At 35.5% G+C, this 19,559-nt stretch overlaps 1 protein-coding gene across 1 annotated transcript in view; it reads right to left on the bottom strand.

The window, feature by feature from the left end:
* The window catches only part of HPS5 (HPS5 biogenesis of lysosomal organelles complex 2 subunit 2), a 35,707-nt gene that overhangs the window by 14,642 nt on the left and 1,506 nt on the right, over nucleotides 1-19,559 (bottom strand). Inside the window, exons 3-14 of the mRNA XM_070957435.1 lie at nucleotides 18,840-18,985; nucleotides 16,898-17,008; nucleotides 15,919-15,983; nucleotides 15,049-15,241; nucleotides 14,195-14,328; nucleotides 11,924-12,139; nucleotides 11,512-11,583; nucleotides 10,430-10,518; nucleotides 9,000-9,178; nucleotides 7,607-7,765; nucleotides 6,921-7,080; nucleotides 4,942-5,065 (exon numbers count right to left, since the gene is read on the bottom strand). Of these exons, the coding sequence (XP_070813536.1) occupies nucleotides 4,942-5,065; nucleotides 6,921-7,080; nucleotides 7,607-7,765; nucleotides 9,000-9,178; nucleotides 10,430-10,518; nucleotides 11,512-11,583; nucleotides 11,924-12,139; nucleotides 14,195-14,328; nucleotides 15,049-15,241; nucleotides 15,919-15,983; nucleotides 16,898-17,008; nucleotides 18,840-18,938 (1,601 nt within the window). The 5' untranslated portion in view covers nucleotides 18,939-18,985. The remainder of the gene's footprint in view (nucleotides 1-4,941; nucleotides 5,066-6,920; nucleotides 7,081-7,606; nucleotides 7,766-8,999; nucleotides 9,179-10,429; nucleotides 10,519-11,511; nucleotides 11,584-11,923; nucleotides 12,140-14,194; nucleotides 14,329-15,048; nucleotides 15,242-15,918; nucleotides 15,984-16,897; nucleotides 17,009-18,839; nucleotides 18,986-19,559) is intronic.

Raw genomic sequence — 19,559 nt, 5'->3', positions numbered from 1 at the left:
CGCGGGTAATTAGATATCACTTTTATTACAACCAGTAAAAAAGCATTTTTTTCAAATAACAGCATAAATAATAAAACACAGCAAAACCTGAAAGTAATTTGTTACCATCCTCAAAACAGCATATCACTATTTAGAGCAAAAAAAAAAAGTAATAAAACTTTAGTTTCATTTTAATTGTAAGTCACATTCATTTCCTATGTGGTTTCAACTGTTTGTTCTAACTGAATAGAATAGATCCAAAAGATAGCAAACATGAATAAAGAGGAACTTCCATCAGGAAATATCACCATATTCTTCTAGTTCCTCCATTGCTGCAGTTCTGACATCCATAACATATTGGGGTCCCTCTGACCTTCAAGGTCAACTTCTAGGAGGCTTTAGTGCATGGGGAAGATCTCATTTCCTCTGTCCATCACTAAACTGAAATGTCTTGAATGTCTGTGGGGCATTACTCCATGAAACTAAATGATAGGAAGTTCAGAACAGATAAAAGGAACCATTTGCTCTGCATAATCAGTGACTAGCAATTCACCCAGCTTTAAGTCTTAATGTATGGAAGATAATTCTATTAAATAGTCATGAGAACTACGCTTCATACAAGTAAAAGTAGTACAATATTGATAACCTGTTGGTGAGTTTCCCGTTGGCATCATTTGGCCATTAGCAGATCAAGGTCTGATCAGACGAATCTTTTTATCTTTGGTTTTTCTTATAGCCATCTTCTCCTATTAAGACTGTCTCTTCTGCCCTTACTAGTCAGGCTTTGGGTATACTGTAATGGAATTTGTTCCTGGAACATTTTTCTTTGGAAATGGTACAACTTGCTCTTCTGATTAGATTCCATGCTCCTAAGTGGTTTGTATATAATACCAGGGGTGAAACGCTCCCAGTTCGGACCGGATCGCCCGATCCGGTAGCGATGGAGGCGGGTGGTTCAGAGAACCGGTAGCAAAAATCCCTGGTAGCAAAAATCCCTGCTCTCCCCCCACATGCCCAGCTGAGCCGCACAATCATCAGAGGCTTTTTTTTTTTACTTTTAGAAGCATTTTTTCTATCACCTCTTCAACCCAAAAAATCCTTTTAAAAGTTAAAAAAACTTTAAAAGCTGAGTTGCCTGATCAGCAGAGGCATTTAAAAGAAAAAAAGCCTCTGTTGGTCAGGCAGCTCAGCTGGGATCGTCAAAGGCTTTTAAAAGCATTTTTTCTACAACCTCTTCAGAGGCTGTAGAAAAAATGTTTTCAAAAGGCTCTGACGATCCCAGCTGAGTTGCCTGACCAACAGAGGCTTTTTTTCTTTTAAATGCCTCTGCTGATCAGGCAACTCAGCTTGGATCGTGTCAGAGCCTTTTGAAAGCCTTGGATCGTGTCAGAGCCTTGGATCTGACGATCCAAGCTGAGTTGCCTAATCGTCAGAGGCATTTAAAAGAAAAAAAGCCTCTGCCGATCAGGCAACTCAGCTGGAATCGTCAGAGCCTTTTGAAAGCATTTTTTTACAACCTCTTCACCGAAAAGGTTGTAGAAAAAATGGTTTTAAAAGTTTTTTAAAAAATTGGCCACACCCACCCAGTCACATTACCCCACCACCATCAAGCCATGCCCACAGAACCGGTAGTAACAAATTTTAGATTTCACCACTGTATAATACCAATCACAATGCATTTATTTGTTTTGGTCTGCTTCCTCTACCTTTATCATTAATGTTTATATTATGGTATATTCTTTTGGATCATTGGCCAAGAACTGATTCTTACTTGAGAATAAGACAAGAAGAAAATTGAAATTGCCCCTAAGTGCTATAGAGAGTTGCTCCTCGCAAGAAGACTGCAAGGCAGCAGTCTTCAGCTGATTTAGATCTCTGAGAGATGAGGAAATAGCCAACTTTGCACAAACCATAGTTACAACCTTTATGGACATTGGTTTTGCATACTTCCTTTTCCAATCACTTTTGGAAATTGCTTGTTGATTGCTTTGGATCAGCCAGTTTTACAGCACCAGATGAGTTTCCTTCAATCCTTAGTAAAAGAAGTTTTAAGCACAAGTTTAAGAACTTTAAAACATTCTCTTTTTTCTAGAATAAACAGCAAAAGGGCTATTAGAACACTGATTTTGAAAAGTTATAAAAAGGCTTAAGGTCCAAGTGGATTTGAAATAACATTTTGAAATTAATTATAAGAATCCCTACCATGGAAAATTTCTGAGTCCTTTAAAAGAAAAAGAACAATCAAATGGGATCTTGAAGGTTGAATATTAGATGGGACCATTTGACTTACTAATACAGAATAGAACAAAATACTTTTAACACTGGACATTACAGAAGGATAACTATGACCCAGAACTTAATTTTAAGAGTGCCTGCCATTATACACGAACTATGTTTAAAAGATGTTATGAAAGAGGAACAAGTTTTACTGGACAAGACTGAGATTGATCTGAAGGTGGATTTAAAAATGAAAGGCTGCAAGAATGATATGGAAAAAGACGCTACACTAGATATACAAATGAAACTAGTTGATGTCTAAATAATTAAAAAGGATATACAAATAACAGACCAAAAGAGTGAGCCGGATAGGTTTCCTGTACTGGATTTACAAAGGAGACTTGTTCAATTATTGTATGAGAAGGGAAAGAAAAAGAAAAAATGAAATAAGGTTCAAATTTTAGAACCTTACTTGAAGGGATTAAAGATCAAGACTGTTGAAAGTAAAAGGAGGAATATAGAGTTGATTGTAAAGTATAACCAAATAAAACAGACAAGCTATTATCTCTGGTAACCCTGAATGGACTTTTGCTGATCAGGATTGAACAATGAGGCTTTAAGAAATTGTTTATAAATAATATATGAGGTATGGAAAGAAAAGATCATTTGTTGTATTTTAACAGAAGTTGATAACTTACTATAAAATTGTTTATAATTTTGAATGAAGGGGGAAGCCATTTCTTTATACCTTTTTCTTTCCCTTTACTATATTCTTATTTTTCTTTTCTTTTTTTGTTTTCTGCACTTTCCGTTTTTTTTTATTCTTTTAGTTTGTATTAGTTTTTATCTTTTTAATTGTAACATTTAGTAAAATCACTGTAAAAAAGGAAAGATGAGCAGTACAGAATAAAGAGTAGAAAAAAAGTGTATCTTAAGAGACATATCAGTAAAAAAGAAAAGTATTATTCCATAAATAAAAGGTTCTTACCTCTAAAACAACTTCTATATTCAAGAAAATGTTCTTTTGTTCATAAAATTAGCCATCTAGGTAAGGACAGAGAGACTACTTCCCATGCCAAAAATATTATATCAAGAAATGAACAGAGAAAAGGGGCACATATTACTTGCAGCCTTGTTATCTGCAGGTTCACATATCTGTAGTTGTCATAGACCAAATCTCACTTCGAGGTTTGCACAGTTAATGTTTTTGGTCCTCTTTTTTGTTACTTTACAAAATTCGTAAAATGGCAGATGGGCTTTTGGTAGGAGTAAAGTACCTTTTTCAAAGGATGTGCTCTTCCTCCTTCTCCAGCAGGAGTAGCAGATCTTCCTAAGTCAGTCTAGTCCAGTGATGGCTAACCTTGGCTGGCCACTCCCCAGGCTCCAGAAGCTCCAGAGGCTTTTCTGGAGCCTCCAGGAGGGCAAAAACGGCCTCCCCTGGCTCTCCGGAGGCCCGAAACAGCTTGTTTCCAGACTTCCGGTAGGTCCGTTTTTCACTCTCCAGAACCTCCACACGAGCCCTGTACTTACCTGGCATCCAAAATGGGCCACATGGAGACTCCTGGGAGGGGCAGGGCAGCATCGGCATGTGTACGTGTCTCCCGCATACACGGCAGAGACCTGAAAATCAGCTGGCCGGCGGGAGGTGCACACCCGTGCGGTGGAGCTGATCTAGGGCGACGGCTCACGTGCCCGCAGAAATGGCTCCGTGTGCCACCTGTGGCACTTGTGCCATAGGTTCGCCATCACGGGTCTAGTCACAAGGCTCCATGCAGCCTCCTTGTGGCAGAAGATCATGTACTTCAAGGCAATTTGCTTTGCTGGTGACAAAGGAAGTTGCTTCACTCACACCATATAGTTCACATAGACTTCTCTAATTTGTGCCACTTTTTCACAATCTGGTGAAGGAATGTTGAATTAGTGCTGCCCACAGACGATTGGCAGCTTGTTCTAAGAATCTTGAGGTGCTTGTAGTTAGGACAGTTCTTTCTTTTGAAGCCTTTAATCACAATATTGATGATAGTGGAAAGTCTATACTTAGCAAGCACATGGTGTGAGTGTGAACTCCCCTTATTGCCAGCTAAACAAGTTGTCTCAAAGAAAACTAGCTAAACTATATGGAGTTTCAAGACAGGGTTGATCCATTTAAATTTGTCACAACCAAGCCAGAAGAAAGAAAAAATGGTACAAAGTACAGGCAGCTTCTCATGAAGGAAGTGGCCAATGTTGATTCTAAACCCTATATTTCCTAAAGGCGCAAGATCTTTTAACTACTTAGTGATATCTCGAAACTCATAAGCAAAATACATCCTGGAGAAGTCCATTGCTCATTCCACCATTGTGACATTTTAAAAAGAAATCTTAAGTCTCTATTACCATGTTTCCCTGAAAATAAAAGTCGACTGGAAAATAAGCCCTAGCATGATTTTTCAGGATGCTTGTAATATAAGCCCTGCCCCCAAAATAAGCCCCATTTAAGATTGTCAGCCAGACGAACACGTTTAGTACTGTATTTCCCCGAAAATAAGACCTAACTGGAAAATAAGCCCTAATGTGTCTTTTTGAGCAAAAATTAATATAAAACCCAGTCTTATTTTCGGGGAAACACAGTAGCTAGCTTGGGGCAAGTTGAAAGCTAGGTGAAAGCTTTGGGGGGAAAAAGATATGGATTAATATGTTATGTTTAAATTAAACTAAACAAAAAAAATGATGTAATGGATAAAAAAATTGACACACAATTTTTACCTGTCCTTAACAGCTTGAAGGGAGACGAGAGGAGATGGGGAACGGAATGACAATGGAATACTGAATGGAAGAAAAGTCTCATTCCGAACATTGTCCACCACCAGAGAAGCATGAGATATGCTGTCTAATGAATAAAATTAAAATGTAAAAGTCATAACATAAAACAACATTTAGGAATTTTGTCAAGTGATTTACCTATAATGTTTAGGAATGGCCACATGACATTCCCCATTAGTTTTTTCAGATTGAAATAGATTTTTAAAAAATTATCCAGCCACAACTGCCACTTTTTAAAATTACTATGGAAACAGGTCATTCATTTTGAATCTCCGAAGATCTGCAAAACTTCTTTCCCACAGGAAGGTACGATTAGAATATGACAAACAGTAATGGGAAAAAATCAACAGGATTTTCTGCTAGAATTCATTCATTTTTATGTGTCTCACAATGAAAAATGTCAGGAACGTAATTTCTTCATATTATAATTTATACCATCTGCACATCAATTATTAAAAGACTTTTTATATTCTAAAAGGAAGAGGTTCAACTGAAACAAAAATAGAAATATATAAAAGGATATATTATATCCTTTTATAAGGGAGCAGGTCTAAATGAATTTGTATGAATAATTTTATATAGAAACATGCAAAACTTAGTTATCAGTGAATTTTCACATTAATTATAATATATTATAGCTTACAAGATGTTAGCACATATCTGTCCTTATCTTGATTTGAAAGTTAGTCAGATATCTAATTGTTACTTGGATGTGAAAGCTACAGAATTCCTACAGACTCTTGACTTATTATATAAGCAGCCACATATTATCAATGTTACCACAAAGTGCTCAAAAAACACAGCATACAAATTAAATGTGATCTTACTCTATTTAGCAACTTAAGGTTGTCATATGACAAATAACTCAAACATATACAACACTACAGAAGATAGCTGACCAACAATTTTTTATTAAAAAACAGCTTTTGTGAACTGTCATTCACAATATAATATGCCGTTGCTTAAGTGAGGTGCAGCTCCTGAAAGCTTATGTCTTTTAATAAAGTTTATTAAACTAACAAGATGCTACTAGATTCCTTTTTGGCCATGGTAGAGTAACACAATCCTCTGCCAACAATGTATACAACTCTACAGTGTATTAATCTTGTTCAGCATGGTCCAGAGAAGAACATTAAATTCCAGAGTTCTTCAGAATCAATGAGTTCTTCGCCAATCTATCGATTTTGCATAGATCTACTGGGGTGCAATGTAGATTAGCCTCCTCATGGTGCAGTCCTGGGCAACGTTAATTTGTCATGGCTAAATAGTAAATAGTCTACACATTCTGGCTGCTGGACCTCACAAGGATTTCCCAGCAAGAAGAAGCAGAATAAATATAAAAACAAAGACTTTTTTAAGATGCAATAATGCTGTATTCTGTTACACCATATAAAATAAATAATAGACCTGTTTATTAATAAGAAAGGGAAACTGTCCCAAATGTGGATATTCTAATATATTAAAATGTATCAAGTATATAAAGATTATCATGTCTAATTTTTAAACCATGATGTTTTAATAAGCCTAAATGGCCAGATTCACACATATTGTGATTTACAAAGCCAAAATGGGAAAAAAAGCATATTCTGCTTTGGAACAATGGAGCAAAGTTGATTACTTAATTAGCTAATCAGTTAACTTCTGACAGCTCATTAAAATTCAGAATTACTTATAGCTAAGTAAGAAAAGGGGACAAAACATATGGCTGAACACTTATGAAAATAGAATAGAATGCTGTCATTTTTATTATTTAGTCTTAATATGAAATTAGTATTCAAAAATCAATGCAATCCTATCTTGATTCAATGTTATAAAGTCCAAATAATGCCAAATTATTGGAATTAGAGCAACCGTGTTCTCCAAATAATCAAAGGATGTCCAACTGCATGTTTATAAAAGTACCCAACAAACATTTAAATTACCTTGTTCAAGCTGTTCTTCTTCTTGTTGTATGTGAAATTCTTTCAGCCTTTCATCTTCTGATAAGGTTTGGCTATGTAAGGAACAAGAATCTTCATCAGACTGACTGTTTCTTCTACTAATAACACGATAAATTCCAGAATCTAATATGTTGAAACTCTCCTGTTAAATAAAAACACAATATAAACTATGAATTTCCTCTTACAGAATTAAATGCACATTAAAATATTTATTTTATGATAAATCAAAGCCAAATTGCATTAAGGGCCTATAGATTTTAACAAGAAAAATTACATTTTTAACTTTCCAAGTAAATGAAATGTATAGATGGGGCTAGTATTCATTTCTACAGCACAAGAATATATCACTATCCCAAACACATATAATACATCGTATATTATATATATGATGTAAATATAGCAAAAGCATTGTTAGTGCTATTATGGCAATGGTTATTTGCAGAAGGAAAACTCTTCATTTCCCAGAGAATTTTTATTAAAGGCAAAATACATACTGAATTTCTCAGTATGCTCTAATTTTCTATCAAATCAAGTTTATCTTGGGATAAAACATAAAGCCAAATGTTAGTTTTAATTTTAAAAAAATGTAATACGTACTATATCTGACAACTTCCTAACATATCCAATGTAACACATATAATGAAAAAAATGTATTGGAACATATTTACATGTGAAGAAATACTGCTTCTTCTGCTGCTGCATGCAGAATCTAAAGGCTCAAGTTTTGAGATCAGTTCTTCAAGTTGAGTACTGAGATCAGTTTCTGTTGACAGATCCAACTGTGACTTCAGATGTTCCAGCTTATCTACAGGAAGAAGCTTTCTTGCCTAACAATGCACAAAATAAATGTCTGAGGGAAAAAAACACCAAGGCTTTATAAAATTATAGCAGAGTTTAAAATTTGTTTGGGGAAATATATTACACAGCCATTAATTATACATTATTCTAATAATTATTTTTATATAGTCATTATTAATAAATCATTAGTTATGATTTAATTATTTAATATATTTATTATTACATTATAGTTTAATAATTCCAATTTAATTCCAAGAGCCAGTTTGGTCTATTGCTTAAGGCAGCACTAGGACTTGCAATCTCCTGACAAGTCAGGAAAATATGAGTTCTTGTCCAGCATAAATTATAGATTTTTAGTAAAATTATATTGGTAGTTAACATAGAGGAAACAATGATGCTGAAGATATTAAAGAAACAATAAAATTTCATTACTAAAAATTGATATTAGAAAGATTGAATAACGAACTGAACAAACACAAATAATCTTAAATCATCTTAATTTATGAAGGTGTAAAATTCTAAGTATTAAAAAATAACCCACTATATGCTTGGGAAATACCCATCCCATATAGTTCAAAACGATCTTGTAATCCCTAAGGCACGGGTGTCAAATTCGATCACATCACATGATGTATTGAGAAGTATTGCGACTTTTTTGCCTTTGTGGAGCCGAAGTGGGTGTGGCCTGCGCGTGATGCAGCTGGCCCGCAGGCCACCAGTTTGACACCCTGCCCTACAGAGTCTGAAGGAGACACAGGGAAAACAAGCTTGTAAACCTTAAAGGTAAAAGGTAAAGGTTTCCCCTGTCCAGTCGTGTCCGACTCTAGAGGGTGGTGTTCACCTCTGTTTCTTAGTTGGGGGAGCCAGTATTATCCAAAGACATTTCATTGCTGGTCATATAGCCAGCATGACTATATGCCAAGGCACACGGAAAGCTGTTACCTTCTCACCAAAGTGGTACCTATTTATCTACTTGCATTTGCATGCTTTCGAACTGCTAGGTGTGCAGGAGCTGAAACAAGTAATGGGAGTTCACCCCATCACTTGGCACTCGGGTCTCAAACCTGGTCTGGCAGCTTTCCAGCTGACAAGTTCAGTGACTTTAATCGCTGAGCCACCATGCCAGCTGTAAACCTTAAGATGAGTTAACTTTAAAAACATAGCAATAAATTTGTATGGTTAAAAAAAAGGTATCAGAATTGTTTTAAATAAAATGAATATATTAAACAGTGAATAAAAACATTAAATAAAAACATTTATTACCCGACACAAAACAATAGAATTCTGGAAAAGACAGCACATTTTGGCTGCAAGAGTCCAAAAACTTCTTCTAAGCAATCGTTCCACACATTTTTCAATTGTCAGAAGGGAAAGATGGGAGACTTTTCCATTGGTATGTAAGCAGAAGAGTTCATTTTTATATATTGCAATATCATAGATGTCTAGAAAGAAAAAGATCACAACTTTAGTCAAAACTTTTGTTCAAAACCAGGTTCAAATGCTGCACATACATCATAGTTAAGAATAAATTTGCTCTTCTCTTAAAAATGTTCTGTTTACGGTAATGTGAAGGACAAGATAATAGCATATCTGTTCTGTGTCAGAAACAGACAATTTTCTACTGGGATATCTAGCCTAATCTCATTTATTCAACACAGAATTTGGACTTTTTTCTTTCCTTAAAGGGAGGACCTCCTTTATGTAATTCAATAATTAATTATAATTTAAGGAAATAAATAAAAGAGAAAGCAAAAGGAGAGCAGCAGCAGCACCACCATCACCAGCAATAAGTCAATCACTGTTACTCTGCTCAAATCAGAACTGCAAATCACTAAATCTGGAGTCCTTCAATACATGTCTGCATACATTTGTTAGGATGCAAGTTTACAAGACATAATATAGGTATAGTAGTCCTCCTTTAGTGATTGTTAAGTCATTAACTTAATCATTAAGCAAAGCAGCCGCTAAGTGAAAAATTATGTGACCGTGACCATCTTATGATTTTACTTCAGCTTTCCTTTGGCTGACGGCATCAGAAGGATATGAACCCAAACAGCAGGGTGGGCACAAACGGTGGAGAAGGTTCCTAGAATTTGAGTCACGAGGGAACCAGGTAAAAGGACAAAACCCCACCCTATAATCAGCAAGAAAAGAACTGATGTTTGTATTTACATTCATTGGAAAGGAAGGGATTAAAGAAAGTAAAGAGGCACAAATCACAAATAGAAAGGAATGTGTTGCAAGCCTGTTTGCCTACTAGCTCAATGTAGCTGTTTAGGAGGCGAAGAAAAAGGTGTGAAACTGATCAGGGTCTCATCAATTTCAGAAAACAGCTGGGAGCCAGTCAGAGTTCTAATCAATTAAGGTGTTTTGTGGTTAGCAGATTTTAGGGACTCCTGTGCATAAGAGAAAAGCAGATCAGGAAGATAAAGTGTTTAGGCAATCTGGAGGAGGGAGAAAAAAATGGCTCAGGCACAGGACAATGCATACTGACTGACTGTAATGACAAAGACATGACTGAGAGAGAGGCTGCAAAGGTCACAGAGTTGTTTTTCCCCTGTCATAACAGCAAACAGAGTTGTATTAAATTGTGATTTGTCATACAATAAATGCTTAAAACTTTTATAGGAGGATATTTGGGCATATTAAAACTTCATTGGCATTGTTTCAAAAGCAATTTTCTCTATATTTACCTTTCACTTCACTCCAGAGGAGAACTTGGACATTCTGAGGAATGAAAATATAAATGCCTCTTTCTGTCCACGTCATTATACAGTGCTCACTGTAAAGAAACAGAATGCTTGTAAAGAAAATGTATGTGGCCAAAATGTTTTGTGTTTGTTTTTCATCAATATTATTCTTAATTTTTGACTATTCAAAAGAGGAACATCCCCACTGTATGAGACGCATTCACTTCCTTAGAAACAGGTGGAGGGAAAGAGAGTCTTTCCTCTCAAACCGCAAAACTGGCTTATCCAAGATTTGTTCTCACCCATCCTCTAATCTGCAAATTCCCCCCCCCCAACTCAAATAATTGTTATAGGCAGCCCAGAGTCACTTTCTCATGAGGCTCTATAAATTAGAAAATTAAATAAAATAAATTTTAAAATAATTGTTTTCACATAAACAAGCATAGAAGATAAAAATGTAATGTGAGAAGCCACTTGTTTAAGATTGCAACACAGAAACAATACACTGCACTCATCATACTTGTTAGGGCAAGAAATGTTTTTACTGCAAATAAAGGAGGAGAAGTTTCTGAGTCATAAAAATTCACAGAAATTGCTCCTATGACAACTTAGTTCTAAATCTTTATTATGTGGCACTTACATAGTACATTAATCCATTAAATCTGATTCTGGTAAGAAAACAGTATGATTTTTAAACAATTACTATCGCTGTTCATATATCTTGCAAGTCCACAAGGTGATTTTATTTGGCTTTTGGCTGTGTGAAAGGATTTATTTATTGTATTTTGTAAAGACAGGATTACAAAATCCAATAAATAAACCATGATTTAATAGCTTGCATGTTTGCAAACATGCAAACCCAGCCAATTTTCCTTTATTCAATAAACACTGGAGGAAATCCATGGATTAAACTAATATGTAAAGTGTCACTATCTCTTAACATCACATTGTTTTGGGAATAATAAAAAATATATTTGGAGATGAATGACATATAAATACAATTCTTACATAAGCAAGAGAGATAAATCAAATAAAAATTTAAGAAATCCCAATTTATAAAAATAAAAATGTTGCTTTATATTTACCTTAAATAAAGCAGCTTGGGGAATGCCAAGGACTGAGGAGAACATGCAGAAGCATTATACTCTGGATCCTCCCTTTTAAAAAAACACATTTATGTATGTTAGGGTTTAGTTCTACTAATTGCATCAGTTTTATTTTATGCTTCAGAATTAATTTGTTAAATCACAACGAGCTGAAGATTTGGTACTGCTTATAGTTTTATAATCTTCATGATCTTGTATATATGTCATTGGAATGACTACATCAAAGTCATAGACAGAATTTGCACTAATAACTTCAGGTTTTTGTTTCAGCTTCTCACTTTAATTTACATGTTGGAACGCTGATGAAATATTTCCAAGTATTAATCAAGCCTGGCACACACACCACTAGATTTCAAGCCTACGCATCCCATGGTTGCATTAGAATCAATACCTGATAGTAATTACAGGAAGAGGTGGAGATGACAACAACTGTTTGAACTGATGTGTACTCAGCACTTCCCCTTCAAAGTTCACTTCCCATATCCGTGAACCAGGCCGTGCACAATATATCAATGACTGTTGATTTGCCCCACTCTTTCCAACAGGAAAAAAACAAGCTCCATATTCACCATCTCTTTCCTTATTTCCAATCTTCCAAAACTTTTCCCTATTTAAAAAAAAAACATTGAGAATTTAGAAGAAAACTTACTGAACACTATTTTAAAAAACCCAAAGATTTAAAGGCATTCACATCTCCATATTTTAAGGTATATATAGTAGATGTTATTATTTTTGTTTATCTTATGAAAAATACAAGGAATTAAACCCAACAGCAGAAGAATGAAAGTCCTTTAGGTTAACAAAGTTTTCCTGTCTCCTTCCCTGACCTTCATTTTTCTATAGTATCAAAAGCCACTCCTGAAAATTAAAGAACTTGCAGGAACAATATCAGAACTTGTCTGTGCTATCTTGGCTTGACTTCTGGGGAATTTGAAGGATGAGGCAGTCAACGCTTACGTGAGTCTTAAATTTTATTATATTTACCCTCTTTTGGAGCACAATCTCTAAAGCAAATTATTTATGAAACTTTATCTTGGATTGCGCAGAGTGAGGACAAAGTAAAATAAATAGAAAGCCTTGTAAATTGTCTGATACTCTTGGAAATAAAGTTAGTAAAGTTACTACATCAGCATACTTCAACGTTATAAAATGTACAGGCTTTAACACTCGAAATATTATAACTGAACATAAAGAAATCAGGAGGTTGTGAAATTAGCTATCTAAACTAGATGGTATTCTGGAAATATTGTAAAGAGCAAATTTTCAATTTCAACTGTGCTTTTAAAGTAAAAAAGCTAATCCTCAATTTACAACCACAATTGAGCCCCACATTTCTTTTTCTAAGCAAGACAGTGGTTTTGCCCCATTTCATGACCTTTCTTACCACAGTTGTTAAGGGAATCACTGCTTTGCTTGTCAGAAGGTTGCAAAAGCTGATCACACACCATCCAAGACCAAAGTTGATAAAACTCCCAGATGCAGAGCAGTCCACCCACAGCCACACTCGAAGTTTGGATGGGGAGGAACTATTTCTTTTCAGGTGCTATTCAAGATATTGCTCACTACTTATAAAGCCCTACATAGCACATGGCCTAGTCACCTGAGGGACCATCTGTCTCCCATAGTATCATGTTCAATCTTGACATGATTGGCACACTCTGGGTTCCATTGATTAAGCAATGCCACACATTTGGATGTCAGAAGAATTGTTTTTCTGTAGCAGCACCTGCCCTCCAGAATGGAGCTCCCCCCCCCCCCAATACAAACAGCTCCTACCTTGCTAGCACTTGGAAGGCCCTTAAACATCTGGTTCATTGTCCAGACAAATGATATCCCTTTCTTCCTTTCTGCTCTCTTCTGGATTTATTTTATTGTTGTTTAAAACTTGTGCTGTTTTAGTTTTGTACTATTGTTTTTAAATTTTCTAGGAATGGTAAACCAGCCACAGTTGCTAGGCAGTTGCTAGGCATATAAAATGATTATTCACATGATCTGCCATAGGTGCCGCTTCTGGAATGGCACCAGTCTCTTGACAGGGCAGCAGAGAGATGAGGTTTGGCCAGGGGAGATGAGCTGTGAGACTGGAGAAAAAGATAAGGTAACTAAGGAGAAGAAGGGCTGGATTTAGCCACCCAAATTGAGAATGTGAGCAAGAAACAGGAAAGCAAGCAAGCAAATATCTCAGTGGAAGAAGGTAGGATTCTCCCTGACAAAGAGGGAATAAATGAAGGAAGATCTCTACTCAGCAAGAAGAAAAGTAGAAGCAGATTTATATCATGTGTTCTAGTTAATTAAAAATTGCTGCCAACTGAGTAGCCACAATAAACTATATTACAGCTCTGTTCTGCAATTTAAAGTATTTAACTTATATTTTATAGTTTATGATATTACTTATTTTCAATATAGTTACAACTATTACCTCAATGTATGCAAGACTTTCATGTTGTAGCTTTCAGGCTAATTAACTAGTCCTCCTGTAGAACACATGACAATCCGAGTTTGAGATCCTTGAGCTAACACATATAATTTGATGTTACCTTTACAAGTGTGACATAACTATATGCCCTTATTTCTAAGTGCAAGGTATTATTTTCAAAGGTGCCTTGCAAATTACCTGCATGGCATCAAATTTACAGACAGTAATTAATAATATTTTAATTACCTCTCCGTGTCACATAAGTAAGAGCGTGTAAGAGAAGAGATAAGCAATCTGCCATCTAGATAATCAAGCTGAACCACACGAGAATCAACCGTAGTTATAATATGAATGGGAAACATCACAAATGCAGTAGCAGCCTATAGGAAAAAAATGAAAGTACACTCATGTTTTTCATGCCTGAGTAATCCATTCATAGAGAACAGGAATTTCAAAATTAAATTACTTAAATTTTTCATGAAAACAAAAGCAAAAGACAACATACATATAATTAATCTTTTTTAGATACATTTCATGTTGCACTTGAAATGTCTGGAACTGCACATCATTAATATCTAAGGATCAGTGAAATTTTTTTTCTAAATATTAATATGAACTGGGGGGGGAAGAGTATGAGTGCAGGATAGCTTCTTCTTTGAACTGAAATCTGCATCATCCTTTGACATTATCTTCTTACCCAATTCAGAATACAAATGGATCCTCCACAAGGATGCCACAATGACCCAAAATGTATTTTTATGTGTGATTTTTTAAAATCCAAACGGTCAAATTTGGCTCCAATGAGTTTGGACCAAAAAGTCTACCAGAAACCAGAGTTTCCCATTATATTACAACTCACAAACGACCTCCTTTCCTCATCATGGAAGCAACCTATTTCACCCTGGCAGTTATCATCAGACCTGGGTTTGAAACTGAGAAGAATAAAGGGGAGATCCATCCAACAAATTAACTCATTAACCTCGCAAAGCTGCAGCTTGTGCTTTCTTTAAAGACATTGGTACCTTGGAGATCAGAAGTCTTGACTGTTAAGACTTGCTAATGCTTAGCTCTTATGTTCAAAATTCAGTAAGAAAATATACCTTTCCTTGTTTGGAGGAATTAATCTTGATCACAGACACTTTCCCTACATGATCACCAGCAAAAACACGGAGTGCATTAGTATCCCAACAAAGAGCTGTTACTTTTCTGCCTTTGTGCTCAGAAGAGATATAAATCCTCTCTGGCTTCCCACGACGCTCTTGATTTAATTCCCATACAACAACAAGGCCTTGACTGTAAAAATAAAATTTATTATTTGTAAACCACCATTCATTCATTATATTACATTCATTATAATATCAAATCCAATAGATATTAAAAGATACAACTGAAGTCAAATGTTAATTGTAAAATGAAGCCATTTCAAACATTTCCACTGCCAGCTGAAGGTTAGCTCTTACAAAAAAAAAATTACTAAACAATGTTATTTGTAGACAGAATACTCTGAAGGACAAATAATATTAGCCTTGTTCTGACAAACCATGGTTTGACCCTTGAATTTAAGTATTTCATCCTTGTCTTTCCCCTTATTTGTATAAAAGGTGAAGAAAACATAATATTCCACTTATGATATTTTGCAAGTCAGAACTGATCACAGCATCCAATGTTTCTGGATACCAAGACAAGCTGATAGTATACATATTTATTCTTGATCCCACGCACACAAATGAGTGGTAGGACAGTGGGGCATCTGAAGTTCTAAATATACTATTAGTGAAAAGGGTATTAGTTAAATGGATGAGCAGCCTGGAAAAAAGACTGGACATCTCTAATTTTAACATTCATTTCACTTTCATTTTTCTCAACACATATACTGTATGAACATCTTGCCTGCATCACTGAAATAAACCTTCCCTTGCCAAAATGACATGATGGACAGTACATACATCATTCAATTAACATGTCATTACCTGGTAGCCACAGCAACATAATCCTCATCATGTAAACAAAAGGCAACACAGGAAATGGCACCTTCCTACAAAGAGATAAAATGATCAGACTTATCCTAGATAACATATTGTTTCCACAATGTCTGACTCCCCACATCACATACATTTTTTAAATTATCTACTCCAATCATAATAGCTGGTATTATTTATTTATAATCTAAATTCTAAGATTTTAAATGGATTTTTTCAATCTCTTAACCCTCAAAAAACTCATACATGAGCTTTATAAATCAATGAAGTAGTGAAGATACTTCAATGAAGTATCAATGAAGAAATAATACTGGTAGCAAATCCGTTCTCCCAAATGGACTTGTTTTTTGCTGAAAACTAGCAAAAACAGCATAAATAGTGGTCACATGATCATGATAAACTGCAACCAAATATACAGTATTGTAAATGTGAACTGGTTACCAAGCATGTGAAATGTGATTTATTGGGGGGGGGGGGGCAGTATAACTTCAAGGACCAGTCATAGGTAATTTGGGGGAGGGGAGTGTTTCATCATAATAGGAACAGTTGTTAAGCAATAAGTAATTAAGCAACGACTACTGTATTAGGCCTCTAAAATAAATGTTGTTTTCTTTCAAAGTTGTTTTTCTGAATCATCCTTTCCAGTTCCTGCCCATTGCAATCTATTTTTTTTTTTAATTTGATTTATATGCCACCCTTCTCCGGAGACTCAGGGCAGCTTACAGTGCGTTAAGCAATAGCCTTCATACTTTTGTATATTTATACAAAGTCAGTTTATTGCCCCCACAATCTGGGTCCTCATTTTACCTACCTTAGAAAGGATGGAAGGCTGAGTCAACCTTGAGCCTGGGGAGATTTGAACTTGCAGTAATTGCAGGCAGCTGAATGTTAATAACAGGCTATTATTCTGCTGCACCACCAGGCTCTCTATTCTTACACTAAGGTTGCTGCAAGTTTAATTCAGTCTTACCTTATGAGTGAGGAAAAGCCTCTGTTTCCAACAATCTTTCTGGATGAGATTTAGGCCTCCACCTGAACTGCCTAGTGCTAACCATTTTCGAGAAATTCCTATACATGTACACTTAAGGGGAGGAAAGGAAAGTTGTTATTAAAAGGCCTTACTTTGTATCTGATTCATATAATTAATCATATTTTCACTTCCAAGAAACAGGCAGGGAAGATCAAATGTTTGCTTCTACCATGTTAATTTTGAATTTTAGAACCCACAAATCTTCTCAAGAGCTGTTTAGCATAAAACACATTGCCCATAAACTAGTAGCTCTTTGAGGCTTTTTGTGTGGCTCCCATTCCTCTTCATGTATTTGACATTTTTTTGATAAGTTAACATTTAGAAAAACACTGTAATAGACTGGATAAAATAGAAGAGCTAGGATACGGAGATAACCAACATGAAAAATGGAGAGAGTTTGAAGACAAAAAATATCTCTCTCTGGGCAGAGAACCACATTACTTTGAGACATTTCCTTCCTTTTGCATCTCACCAGGTGTATCCTGATACATACCACAATGACTATATGCTGCCCTTGATCAAAAAAGAGGGTATACAGTTCACAAACACCACCTATTATGTTTTAATGTTAAAGAATAACCCTTAGTATTTTGTATCGCGCATGCCCCTTCACTACCTGCAGAATTTCAGATACTTCTGCTTTCATTTTAGATTAATAAAGACAGTGTTTGTGATTGTAAATCTACTGCAGACAAAAGATCTAACATGAAATAAGCTATTGTTTCTTCCAAACTTTAAACAGGTTTGTCGAACATGCACGGTTAAAACAAACAAGGGTCAGAGACAATTGACTGCAATTGTCTTAATTTAAATACAGATAGTCCTTGACTTACAACCATTTGTTTAGTAATCGTTTAAAGTCACAATGGAACTGAAAAGGGTGAGATGATCATTTTACATATGACTGTTGCAGCATCCCCATTGTTAACAAGATCAAAAATTGGGTGCCTGGCAACTGGTATGGATTTATGACATTTGCACTGTCCTAGGGTCGCATGATCACCATTTGTAATCTTCCCAGCCAGCTTATAACAAGCAGTCAATGAGGGAAGTCAGATTCGCTTAACGGGTGCATGATTCACTTAACAACTGCAGTGGGCAAAATCCACCTAAAAACTGCCCTGCTTAGCAATGGAATGGTAATTTTGGGCTCAATTGTGGTCATATGTCAAGGACTACTTGCATTGATATAAATCCCTACCTGTGGTTTAGAATAACTACATACAAGAGGCTTACACATTGGTGACCCAACAGTTTATTTTGGTCATAAATTGAGGCCCATCTGTAACCAATTTTGATATTTATCATATTTCTGAGCGCAAGATGCACTGGGGGAAAAAACCTGTGGAGAATTATTATTTATAGTGTAGCCAGGATTTAACTTACAAAATTACAGCAGACTTACAAGAATTGCCAAATCATTCTTTGCTGATAGGTCTAGCTAAAAAGCTGAAAGAAGAGCTAACATGAAAATGCACAAATTAATGATAGAGGGCATTTGTCTTGATAATTCCTAATAAAAAGTGAAACTAACATTCAAAATATTTTGGCTGGCCATTAATCAAGTACATAGCTGAAACAGGAAGCAACATTTAATCTGGATATATTACAGACATTATATCTGAGCAAAATATTACCCTTTCAGTTCCTCAGGCAGTTTGCAATTCTTTAATTCCATTTGTTATTTTGTTTTTAGAATTTGTTTTTTACTTTTATTTGTCCAAAACTGTTTCAGTTGCACACCAAATAGCATGATTACCTACAAGAGACCAGCAACTATAAATGTTGCTTTATAATGTATTACATGCTACTAATATATGGGATGTCAGACTACAATAAAAAAGGGAGAAATAGCAGAAAAATAGCTGTGACTCAAACACACCTTCAGACGACTGGAATCCAGCCTGAGAGCAGAAAGCAGGGGACTAAGACATTCAAACTCTGCCAACACATGACTGTAAGGTTCAGGTATTGCTGCCATGACAATGGCCTCTCACAAAATGTTATTGCTTCATTTTTCTATTCCTCCTGTAAAGGCAAACGTGAAATACAATTTCATACTGTTAATTTAGCTTCCTAAACTTTAAATGTTGAAGTGTAAAACGCCCAACATGGCAGCTATATTTTAACCTAGTTCATCTGTGCTAACCTATATTTTGCTCCATAAACCACTGTAATTTACTGTAACATAATGAGTTAACCTAAAGCCTATCTTTTAAAACAAGCTGTTAAACTTATGTTTTGTTCTAAGCCAGAACTATCCAATCAACTTCAGGAAGATGATATAAACTTGTCAGATTATGGCCAGTTGCCTCTTGAATGCCTATTTTCCTTGTGCCATTGGGGAGTTGTATTTTATTCTTTGACTCTAGTTAGTATATCACATTTGTACTTTTAGCAAATTATATGGACAAACTACAGGTAGTCAACTTATAATCATTCATTTAGTGACTGTTTATAAAGTTATGGCACTGAAAAAAGTGACTAGTTTTCACACTTAGAACTACCGCAGCATCTCCACAGTCATGTGATCAAAATTTGGGTGCTTGGTAACTTGTTGCACTGGGGTCATATGATCACTATTTGTAACCTTCCCAGCTGG

The sequence above is a fragment of the Pituophis catenifer genome, unplaced genomic scaffold (assembly GCF_029215685.1).
Source record: "Pituophis catenifer annectens isolate HBS135680 unplaced genomic scaffold, rPitCat1.0.hap2 SCAF_1, whole genome shotgun sequence".
Taxonomy (NCBI): Eukaryota; Metazoa; Chordata; class Lepidosauria; order Squamata; family Colubridae; genus Pituophis; species Pituophis catenifer.
This window is presented reverse-complemented; position numbering and strand designations above follow the sequence as displayed.